The following is a 12,196-nucleotide window of genomic DNA, read 5'->3' as shown; positions in this document are numbered from 1 at the left end:
CAGCTAAGAGACTCCTAAGAGACTCGTGGAAGGATTACTTGAAGGTGCGAAAATTGGGTGAGCAGAGAAAGAAGGAAAGGAGCGGAGTGGAAATGCACGGTCTCATGGTGGAATCAGGCCAGCGGCGGCTGCGGCAGCGGCGGTTAACTGCAGCTCTAAAGACACAGGGAGATATAGAACACGCAGAACAGTGGGGAGACTCGTGGAGGAATGACCTGAAGGTGAGCACTGATTGCAGCAGGGGAGGAGGCAGGACAGCGAAGTGGAAGCACGCTCCCCCACCCACGGCCCGCTGGTGACCGCCGCCGCGGCGCCCAGGACGGAGCGCAGACTCGTGGAAGAGCCCAGGCCGGACAGCGACCTCTGTGCGAATCTCAGGACAGAGTGGAGACTCGTGGAAGGTTTGCTTTGGGGTGTGGTAGTTGGGCAAGCAGGGGAGGAGCGAGGAGGGCAAGAGGAAACCCGCCACGCTCTCCCCACCCCCCACAGTAGAGCCGCAGCCCTGTAGCGTGCCCACAGCAGCAACGGCAGGCAGCACCCAGAACTCTAGAGTCCCACGGGAGCCCAGGGTGCAGCGGAGAGCGCAGGGTCCAGGAGGTGGGCTCTTTCCCTGCGTCCCACAGCTGATCGCTCCCGCCGGGGCGGACAGCTCGTGGGCCCTAGGGCAGACATAGAACACAGACGCCACACCGGGGCCTCTCACTGCGCTTTTTGAATCCTCCCCCAGCCCTTCCAGAGACTTAAACTGACCCCTGAACTGAGGAGTAGTGTCAGATTACAGAGGGGCGTCTGTGCTCAGGCGCTGGGAGAATTGGCAGCCAGCTCTGACCTTCGGAAGAGGCTGGGAGGAGGGGATTTTCACTAGACGAGGAGAGAGGAGACTCCCACACCCCCAGCCACCACCTTTTCGGGCCTGCGGGAGGAGTGTGACGTGGCTGGCCTGGGAGAGAGAAGACCTCTCCATCCCCAGCCCCCACTCTCTCTGGCTGGCCTGGGGCGGGGCAAGGGCAACTGCGGAAGCACTCCCTGAGCTCAGCAGTAAGCGGCAGACGCAGCTCCCAGCTTTCAGCAGCTTAGAGATCTCCCGCCTGCCCCCTCCCACACACCTACGGAAGGAGGGCCCTAAGATTCAGGAGTACTGGGCACAGGGCTGGTGGAGCTACTCTCAGCGTGCATTTGTGCAGGAAAGGACAGAAACTGCACGGTCTCTCTGAAAACTGTCATCCAGACCCCTCAACCCCTTGCATTTAAATCTACACTCCCAAATTCACTCTGGGCACCAGGTGACCAGCGCTGTCTGCGCAATAGGCAGGGAACTCTTTGGCACAGTGGAGGACAACCTGGAGATTACTTGGTGGGCTTAAGCCAAGACTGGTGCTGCTTTCTGTTTTGCTTTGCTTGGTGTTTTTTTTTTTTTTCTGCTTGTTGTGATTTGCTTTGTTCTGCCTTTTTTTCTTTGATATCTTTGCCTATGTTGAGTGGGGATTGTTGGTTGCATTTTACATGTGAATGTACTTGATTTGTTTTCTTTGTTGTTGTTGTTCTTATTGTACGTGGTAACTTGATTTGTGCTGAAACTGCCCTAACAGGGCCCAGCTTAAGAGGCACAAGATTCAACATATCCAGAAGCCAACTCTGGACTAAACCAGAGTACTACCGGGTTTGACCAACAAGTCACACACCCAGAGGGAATCCTCTGAAGGTACAAGAGCCCATAGAGGCCAAACCTCATTTAAGTGGCCAACCCTCACCCAGCAGAACACCCTGCGGTGGGCAGAGCCAAGTTTCACAACTAGACGGCCTAGGAGTTAAACCCACCTACTCACAAGCAAAAAGCAATTAAAGTTCTTCTTGAACAGGACAATATACTAAACACACGAACCACCTGTGGAGCACATGCAGAGGAGAAGAACGAAGTAGTCCAAGTCAAATATAAAGGACACATACTACATAAGATAACCCAGCAAGAACTAAGAGCTCTAGGGGATCTTCCTAATACATCAAAGCAAACACAGAGAGTCAGTCAGAATGGAGAGACAAAGAAACATGTCCCAAATAAAAGAACAGAAGAAACCTCCACAACTGGAGCCAAATGAAGCAGAGGTAACCAACCTGTCAGAGACAGAGTTCAGAACACTGGTGATAAGAATGTTTAAGGAGCTTAGAGAAGACATAAAGAAGGATATCGAAATGATAAAGAACAACCAGTCAGAACTAAAAAAGGATGTAGAAATCTTAACGAACAACCAGCTAGAACTAAAGAACACAATTACCGAAATTAAGAACTCACTTGAAGGAATGACCAGCAGTTTAGATGAAGCAGAGGATCGAATCAGTGACTTAGAAGACAAGTTAGCAGAGATCACTCAAACTGAACAACAGAAAGAAAAAAGAATAAAAAACAATGAAGATGGGTTAAGAGACCTCTGGGATAATATCATGCGCAACAACATGCGCATCATAGGAATACCAGAAGGCGAAGAGAGGAAGCAAGGGATTGAGTACATATTTGAGGTAATAATGTCTGAAAACTTCCCTAACCTGATGAAGGAAACCAACATACAAGCCCAGGAAGTGAAGAGAGTTTCAACCAGGATAAACCCAAACAGGCCCACACCAAGACACATTATAGTTAAAATGGCAAAGCTTAAAGACAAAGAGAGAATCTTAAAAGCAGCAAGAGAAAGGCAGAAGGTTACGTACAAGGGAACTCCCATAAGGCTATCAAATGACTTTTCTACAGAAACATTGAAGGCCAGGAGGGAGTGGCAGGAGATACTCAAAGTGATGGAACACAAAGGCCTACAACCTAGATTGCTTTATCCAGCAATGCTATCATTTAAAGTTGTTTTAGAGATAAAGAGCTTCCCAGAAAAGAACAAACTGAAAGAATTTATTACAACCAAGCCAGCATTGCAAGAAATACTAAAAGGACTTCTGTAAATAGAAGAAAGATGAAAACAATTTACTACAAATTTGAAAATGGCAATAACTATGTACCTATCAATAATCACTTTAAATGTAAACAGATTAAATGCTCCAATCAAGAGACATAGGGTGGCTGAGGGGATAAGGAAGCAAGACCCTTGTATATGCTGTATACAAGAGACTCATTTCAGATCAAAAGACACACACAGACTGAAAGTGAAAGGTTGGAGTAAGATATTTCCTGCAAATGGAAGTGAGAAAAAAGCTGGAGTTGCAATACTTATATCTGACCAAATAGACTTTAAAATGAAGAAATTATTAAAAGACAAAGATGGGCACTATGTAATAATAAAGGGATCAATCCGACAAGAGGACATAACCCTAGTAAACATCTCTGCACCTAACATAGGCGCACCTAAATATATAAAACAGGTACTGATGGACATAAAGTCAGAGAAAAACAGCAACACTATCATAGTAGGGGACTTCAACACATCTCTGACAACAAGGGACAGGTCCTCCAGACAGAAAATCAATATGGAAACAACAGCCTTAAATGATACTTTGGAGCAGTTGGATTTAATTGATATTTTCAGAGCATTTCACCCCAATGCTGCAAAATACACGTTCTTCTCAAGTGCACATGGAACATTTTCCAAGATAGATCATATGTTAGGACACAAAACAAGCCTTGATAAATTTAAGAAAATTGAAATCATTCCAATTGATTTCTCTGACCACAGTGCTATGAAATTAGAAATGAACTACAGGGAAAAAAAACCAGGAAGACACACCAATTCATGGAAGCTGAATAACATGTTACTAAATAATGAATGGGTCAAACAGCAGATCAAAGAAGAAATCAAAAGATATCTCGAGACAAATGAGAATGAGAACACGACGACCCAAAATCTATGGGATGCTGCGAAAGCAATCACAAGAGGGAAGCTCATAGCACTGCAGGCCTACCTAAAGGAACAAGAAACATCATTAATTGACAGTTTATCTTCACACTTAAGGGATCTGGAAAAAGAACAGCAAAATAAGCCCAAAGGGAGCACAAGGAAGGAGATAATAAGGATCAGAGCAGAAATAAATGAAATAGAAACCAGAAAAACAATACAAAAGATCAATGAATCCAAGAGCTGGTTCTTAGAGAAGATAAACAAAATTGACAAACCTTTAGCCAGACTCATTAAAAAAAGGAGAGAGAGGACCCAAATTAATAAAATCAGAAATGAAAGAGGAGAAGTGACAACAGACACCACAGAAATACAAAAAATGTTAAAAAATTACTATGAGCAACTATAAGCCAACATATTTGACAATCTGTAAGAAATGGACAATTTCCTAGAGGCGCACAACTTTCCAAGGCTAACTCAAGAAGAAACAGAAAGCCTGAACAGTCTGATTACCACCAGGGAAATTGAATCAGTAATCAATAAACTCCCAAAAAACAAAGCCCTGGACCAGATGGCTTTACAGGTGAATTTTTCAAAACATTCAAAAAAGAATTATCACCTATTCTCCTCAAGCTCTTCCAAAAAATCCAGAAGGAAGGAAGACTCCCAAACACTTTTTACGAAGCCACTATCACCGTGATCCCAAAAGCAGACAAAGACACCACAAAAAAAGAAAACTACAGGCCGATATCTCTAATGAACATAAATGCAAAAATTCTCAACAAAATATTAGCGAACAGAATTCAGCAATACATTAAAAAGATCATACACCATGATCAAGTGGGATTCATCCCTGGTATGCAGGGGTGGTTCAACATCCGCAAATCAATTAATGTGATACACCAGATTAACAAAATGAAAAATAAAAATCACATGATCCTATCAATAGATGCAGAAAAAGCATTTTATAAAATACAGCAACCTTTTATGATAAAAACCCTTAAGAAAGTGGGAATAGAGGGATCATATCTTAACATAATAAAGGCTATATATGACAAACCCACATCTAACATCATACTCAATGGGGAAAAGCTAAAACCATTCCCCCTAAGATCAGGAAGAAGACAAGGTTGCCCACTTTCTCCACTTCTATTGAACATAGTGCTGGAAGTTCTAGCCAGAGCAATCAGACAAGAGAAAGAAATAAAAGGCATCTAAATTGGTAAGGAGGAAGTAAAATTATCATTATATGCAGATGATATGATACTATATAGAGAGAACCCTAAAGACTCCACCAAGGAACTATTAGAGCTGATAGATGAATTTAGTAAAGTAGCAGGATATAACTTTAATATTCGGAAATCAGTTGCATTTGTATATACCAATGATAAAATACCAATGATAAAATATCAGAAGGAGAAATTAAAAAAAACAATTCCATTTACAATTGCTCCAAAGACTATAAAATATCTGGGAATAAATCTAACCAAAGATGTAAAAGATCTGTACTCAGAAAATTATACGACACTGAAGAAAGAAATGAAAGAAGACATAAATAGATGGAAACACATTCCATGTTCATGGATAGGAAGAATTAATATAGTTAAAATGTCCATACTGCCTAAGGCAATATACATATTCAATGCAATTCCTATCAAACTACCAACGACGTTTTTCACAGAAATAGAACATATAATCCTGAAATTTATATGGGACCATAAAAGACCCCGGATAGCCTCAGCATTGTTGAGAAATAAGAACAAAGTGGGAGGTATAACGTTACCTGATTTCAAACTATACTACAACGCTACAGTAATCAAAACAGCATGGTACTGGCATAAAAATAGACACATAGATTAATGGAACAGAATAGAGAGTCCAGAAGTAAATCCATGCCTATATGCCCATCTAATCTACGACAATGGAAGCAAGAATATACGATGGAGTAAAGACAGCCTGTTCAATAAGTGGTGTTGGGAAACCTGGACAGACACATGCAAGAAATTGAAGCTGGACCGCCTCCTCACACCATATACAAAAATAAATTCAAAATGGCTTAAAGACTTAAATGTAAGATATGAAACCATAAAATATCTAGAAGAAAATATAGGAGGAAACTTCATGGACATTACCCGGAGTAAGATTTTCACTGACATATCTCCTCATGCGAGGGAAGTAAGAGAAAAAATAAACATGTGGGATTACATCAAACTAAAAAGTGTTTTCACAGCAAAGGAAACCATCAATAAAACAAAAAGGGATCCTACTGAATGGGAAAAGATATTTGCCAATGATATATCTGATAAGGGATTAATATCACAAATCTATAAAAAACTTACTCAACTCAACTCCAAAAAAACAAACAACCCAATTAAAAAATGGGCAGAGGACTTGAGGAGACATTTTTCTAAGAAGGACATACAGAAGGCAAGAAGACATATGAAGAAATGCTCAACCTCACTAACCATCAGAGAAATGCAAATGAAAACCACAATGAGATATCACCTCACCCCTGTCAGAATGGCTATCATCAACAAGACAAATAGTAACAAAAAAATAAATGAGAATGAAAATACCTCCTATCTATAGGCAGAGGACCTGAAGAGACATTTCTCCAAAGAGGACATACAAATGGCAAATAGACATATGAAAAAATGCTCAACATCACTAATCATCAGAGAAATGCAAATAAAAACCACAATGAGATATCACCTCACCCCTGTCAGAATGGCTATCATCAACAAGACAAATAGTAACAAGTGTTGGAGAGGCTATGGAGTAAAAGAAACCCTCATACACTCTTGGTTGAAATGCAGACTGGTGCAGCCATTATGGAAGGTAGTGTGGAGGTTCCTCAAAAAATTAGGAATAGAATTACCATATGAACCAGCAATCCCTCTCCTGGGTATCTACCAAAAAAATCTGAAAACATTTATACATAAAGACATACATAAAGTGTTCCAATGTTCATTGCAGCTTAGTTTACAGAAGTCAACACATTGAAACAACCAAAATGTCCTTCGGTAGATGAATGGATAAAGAAGTTGTGGTATATATACACAATGGAATACTATTCGGTGGTAAGAAAAGATGATATAGGAACATTTGTGACAACATGGATAGATCTTGAGAGTATAATGCTAAGCGAAATAACTGAGGCAGAAAAAGCAGAGAACCATATGATTTCACTGATATGTGGTATATAAACCAAAAACAACAAAAGAACAAGACAAACAAATGAGAAACAAAAACTCATAGACACAGACTATAGTTTAGTGGTTACCAGAGGATAAGGGGGGTGGGGGGTGGGAGTTGAGGGTAAGAGGGATGAAATATATGGTGATGGAAGGAGACCTGACTTTGAGTGGTGAACACACAATGGGATTTATAGATGATGTAATAAAGAATTGTACACCTCAAATCTATGTAATTTTACTAACAATTGTCACCCCAATAAATTAAAAAAAAACAGAAAAAAGAAAATACCTCCTATCTAAAATATTGGGATGTAGCAAAAGAGTAATAAGAGAGAAATTTATATCATTACAGGCCTATCTCAAGAAAGAAGAAAAAACCCAAATAAACAATCTCATGTTACACCTTAAAGAACTAGAAATAGAAGAACAAATGTAACCTAAAGTCAGCAGAAAGAGGGAAATAATAAAAATGAAAGCAGAACTAAATGAAATAGAGAAAAGGACAAAAGAAAATTAATGTAACAAAGCGCTGGTTCTTTGGTAAGATTAATAAAATTGACAAGCCCTTGGCTAGACTCATGAAATAGAGAAAATGAAATAGAGAAAAGGACAAAAGAAAATTAATGTAACAAAGCGCTGGTTCTTTGGTAAGATTAATAAAATTGACAAGCCCTTGGCTAGACTCACTAAGACAAAAAGTGAAAAGACACAAATAATCAGCAATGAAAGAGAAGTTACCATAGTTATCCCCAGAAATACAAAGACTCATTCAAGAACAATAGGAAGGGCTACATGTTACCAAATTCAATAAACTGGAAGAAATGGACAAGCTCTTACAAATGTATACCCTTCCTAGACTGAATCAGGAATAACTGGAAAATCTAAATAAACTGATCAACAGTAAGGAAATTAAAATAATCATTCAAAATTTTTCCAAAAGCCAAAGTCAGGACCAGATGGCTTCACTAGTGAATTCTACCAAACATTCAAAGAGGATTTAATATCTGGTCTCAAGCTATCCCTCTCCAGGTTATCTACCCCCAAAATCTGAAAACATTTATCCATAAATATATATGTACCCCAATGCTCATTGCTACATTGTTTACTTTGACCAAAACATGGGAACAACCAAAGTGTCCTTCAATAGATGATTGGGTAAAGAACATGTGGTATACACACACAATAGAATACTACTCGGCCGTAAGAAAAGATGAAATACTGCCATTTGCAACAACATGGGTCGATCTTGAGATTATCAAGTGAAGTGAAATAAGTCGTACAGAAAAAGTCAAGAACCATATGACTTTACTCATATGTGGAATATAAAACTGAAAGGAACAAATGAGCAAGACAAGCAAACAAACAAAAATTTATAGATGCAGACAACAATTCAGTGGTTACCAGAGTGTAAGTAGTGTAGAGCATGGTAGAAGAGGATAAAGGGGGGTCAAATATATGGTGAGAACTGACTCTGGGTGATGAACACATAATGCAATGAATAGATGATTATCATAGAATTGTACACTTGAAACCTATATAATTTTACTAACTGAAACCACTTATAAATTAAAAAAAACAAAATAGGCTTTAAAGAGTCAAACCAGCTATTAGCTATATATTTAGTTCATATGACTTGGGCTTCATTTTTGGCTTTTCTGTAAACTGGAAGTAGAAATACCCACTTCATCAAGTTGTTGTGAAGTTTAGAAATAATATATTGCATATAAAGCACATAACAAATTTGTAGAATTTAGTAAGTACTCAATAATGCTAGTTTCTATTCTTTGTTCTTATTTCATGAAAGTCACTTCTTGAAATGCAAATAATAACATTGCAGCTAATACTATGTCTATTTGGCAACCATCCTGAAAGAATTTGGAGGCACAGAGTTTCTTCAGCTGTGCAGGTCTTCCTGCTTCTTAATAACACTTCCTGGATTATGTTTTTTATTTTTTAAAAAAATATTTTCAGGTGTACGAAAAAACACAGTGATTAGGCATTTATATACTCACAAAGTGATAACTCCAATAAGTGTATTACCCATCTGACATTGTACCTAGTTATTACAATGTACATAGTCCCTAGGTACTATATTCCCTATGCTGTACTTTATATTTCTGTGACTATGTTTTAAATTATAGTTGATGTTCAATATTATTTTATATTAGTTTCAAGTATACAGTGTAGTGATTAGACAATTATATAATTATTTTCTTAGTCACTTTAGTGTAAGAAACATTCTCCTAGGAGTCATAGGTTGAAGAAAATTGAGTGACTTCTATTTATTCTTGTATTTAGGACACTGGAGAGGTTGGTGAACTGCAGATTATGTTTATCAGCATCCATAAACCACCTATAGCAATGTGTTCCTGTTTCACTGAGCTTAAAAAAAATCAAAGGTTGACAGATCACACTGAATTAATCATTTTAACTTACAAATAAGGAGCCATTTAGTCAATGCCCAGGTCTGAGTTCATGTATTATTTATTTGTTTGCTTGTTAATTAATGCTCAGAGTGATACAATTCACTGTATCTGCTTACTGCTAGAAGAATATAAGGGACATTTTTGGATGTATCAGGTATACTCTTAGAATATATTTAAATGCAGCTTTCTACATTTTATATGTAAGATACATCATTATTATATCACAAAATCCATCCCAGATTTACTAAATCTTCTAGTTTTACTTGCACTGCATTTTAGGCGCTGACTTTGGTCTTACTGAATTTAAGATCAGGGTCTTCAGTAAGTTGTTCCTATGTGAGATTTTCTTGGACTTAAATAAGGCAAGTCCCTACAGTATGGCAAACAAATTATTTAAGATCTCTTATCTTGATGGACCATACAAATGGAAGTTGGGCAATCAAACCTGGCTTATAGTGAGTTTCTCAACTTACCATTCGTGGATGGTATTTAGAGTCCATGAATATGCACAAATTGTAACCTATTACAGTCAGTGGTTTTCATCACTTTCACAATGTGTCCTCGACTGCCAATAAAAGAGGGTTGAGAAAAATGTTATATCATTCTTATAAGGAAGGAAAGGTGATGCTTAATTTTTTATTGAATGAAGTGGAAAATGTAAGCAGCCAAACTTATTTGCATAGAAGGTAAATGCTCTGCTGCATTCATCTTTGCTAGCAGTCTCAGAACCTTGCCAGGGTATGCCTCACTGTGTAGCAATGCCTCCCTTTTGTGGTCTGACATCATAAACATTGGCTGTTTTTCCCAGAAATGCTTCTTTCTTCTGAAGCCTGTCTTATATCCTGCATTAATTCTTCCAGGTTTACATGGACTGTAAGAGCAGGAGTATGGATGTATCATTAGCCCATTGCACAGGTAAAGAAGGGTATGTCCTTGGCAAACATTAATCCTTGAAAAATTGAGCATGATCCTTCTGCTGCTATGTATCTCTTTTACCATTTGTGCTTGCTTGTAGCTTCTTTGATAAAAGCAATGAAATACTGTGGAAACCTAGACTCAGAGAAACCAATTTTTTTTGACTCGGTATCTGCTGCAATAAGTAACATCCATTCAAATAAGGTGAGACAAGTAATTTGGCATGCAAGAGTTATAAAAAAAAATTGAAATGTAAAATCAAGAGCTTTGCATTTAAAAAATATTAGCCTATTACCCCACTGTAATCTAAAATCTATTAAGATTTTCCACCTCACAGTCCTTTAGTACAAGTAAAAGAATGTTTGCATTCCTTTTTTGGACCAGTTGGAAATTATGTGGATCTTCAAACAATATCATGGCTTAGAGGATTTGGTGATCACCTATTAAGGACCAAATGCTTCCTTGTAAAATAAATGCTTCTTCCAGGATCTACTATGCTGAATCCACTTCTGTTAAATGCTAAAACTCTGGATATAGCATTTAACTTTTTTTCTTCTCTTATACTCTTGACTCTAAACTAATACAGCTATCTTTGAAAATAGTATTTGCAAAGCCCAGTACTCACATGATCTGAAATGTCAAAGTTACCTTTCAAATACTGGGCTTTATGATGAATTTTAGAACAGTTCCTAGAGCTTTGATTTACTGCAATTTTTCTTTGACTTTAAATCATTTTGCCCTTTCTTATCCCTAGAACAGCATTTGTTACCTTCCAGAATCATCCCTATTGTATTTGGTCACAACTGTATTTCAAAATAATAACACTACTACTACTATTATTTTTACTATTTTTGACATTCACCTATTTTATTTTTTACATTTTATTTATTTATTTACTTACTTATTGGTTTTGACATTTAATGTTATTTTATATTAATTTCAGGTGTACAGCATAGTGGTTAGACATTTATATAATTTAAGAAGTGATCCCCTAATTAGTTTAGTACTCACCTGGCACTATGCATAGTTATTACCAGATTATTGACTATGTCCCCTAAGCTTTATATCCCCATGACTATTTTGTAGCTACCAATTTGTACTCCTTAATCCCTCCCCCTTTCTCACTCACCCCAACCCCGTCCCATCTGGCAACTATCAAAAATGTTCTGTGCATCTATGAGTTTGTTTCTGTTTTATTTGTTTGTTTATTTTGTTATTTAGATTCTACATATAAGTGAAATCACATTGCATCTGTCTCTCTCTGACATACTCCACTTAGCACAATACCATCCTGGACCATCCATGCTGCTATAGATGGCAAGGACCCATTCCCATCCATGACCAAACAATATTCCACTGTTTATATGTACCACCTATTCTTTATCCATTCATCCATCGACAGACACTCAGGCTGCCCACACGTCACAATACTGCAATGAGCTATGGATGCACACATCCCCTCAAAGTTGTGTTTGGAGCTTTTTGGATAAATACCCAGAATGGGATTACTGTGTCCTTTGTCTTTTGTTATAGCTTTTGTTTTAAAAATTTATTTTATCTGGTATAGTATTGCTACCTCAATTTTTTATTTGTTTGTTTGTTTGTTTTTGTTTCCATTTTCTTGAAATATATTTTCCCATCCCTTTTCTTTCAGTCTGTGTCTGCCTTTCTATCTGAATTGCCTTTCTATCTGAATTGAGTCTCTTGTAGGCAACAAATGTAAGAGTCTTGTTTTCTTATCCATTCAGCCACTATTTTTTAATTAGGTTATTAAAACCATTTGCACTTAAAGTAATTATTGATAGATATGTAGTTATTGCCATTTTAT

The 12,196-nt window shown here is 38.0% G+C and overlaps 1 protein-coding gene across 1 annotated transcript in view; it reads left to right on the top strand.

The window, feature by feature from the left end:
* The window catches only part of SLC26A7 (solute carrier family 26 member 7), a gene marked incomplete at both ends in the record, with an annotated part of 294,025 nt that overhangs the window by 257,488 nt on the left and 24,341 nt on the right, over window positions 1–12,196 (top strand). Inside the window, 2 exons of the mRNA XM_081070238.1 lie at window positions 10,314–10,368; window positions 10,469–10,572. Of these exons, the coding sequence (XP_080926364.1) occupies window positions 10,314–10,368; window positions 10,469–10,572 (159 nt within the window). The remainder of the gene's footprint in view (window positions 1–10,313; window positions 10,369–10,468; window positions 10,573–12,196) is intronic.

This window comes from Rhinolophus hipposideros (genome assembly GCF_964194185.1).
Source record: "Rhinolophus hipposideros genome assembly, chromosome: 13".
NCBI classification, from domain to species: Eukaryota; Metazoa; Chordata; class Mammalia; order Chiroptera; family Rhinolophidae; genus Rhinolophus; species Rhinolophus hipposideros.
Note: the sequence above shows the minus strand (reverse complement) of the source record. Positions and strands in the feature narration are given on the sequence as shown.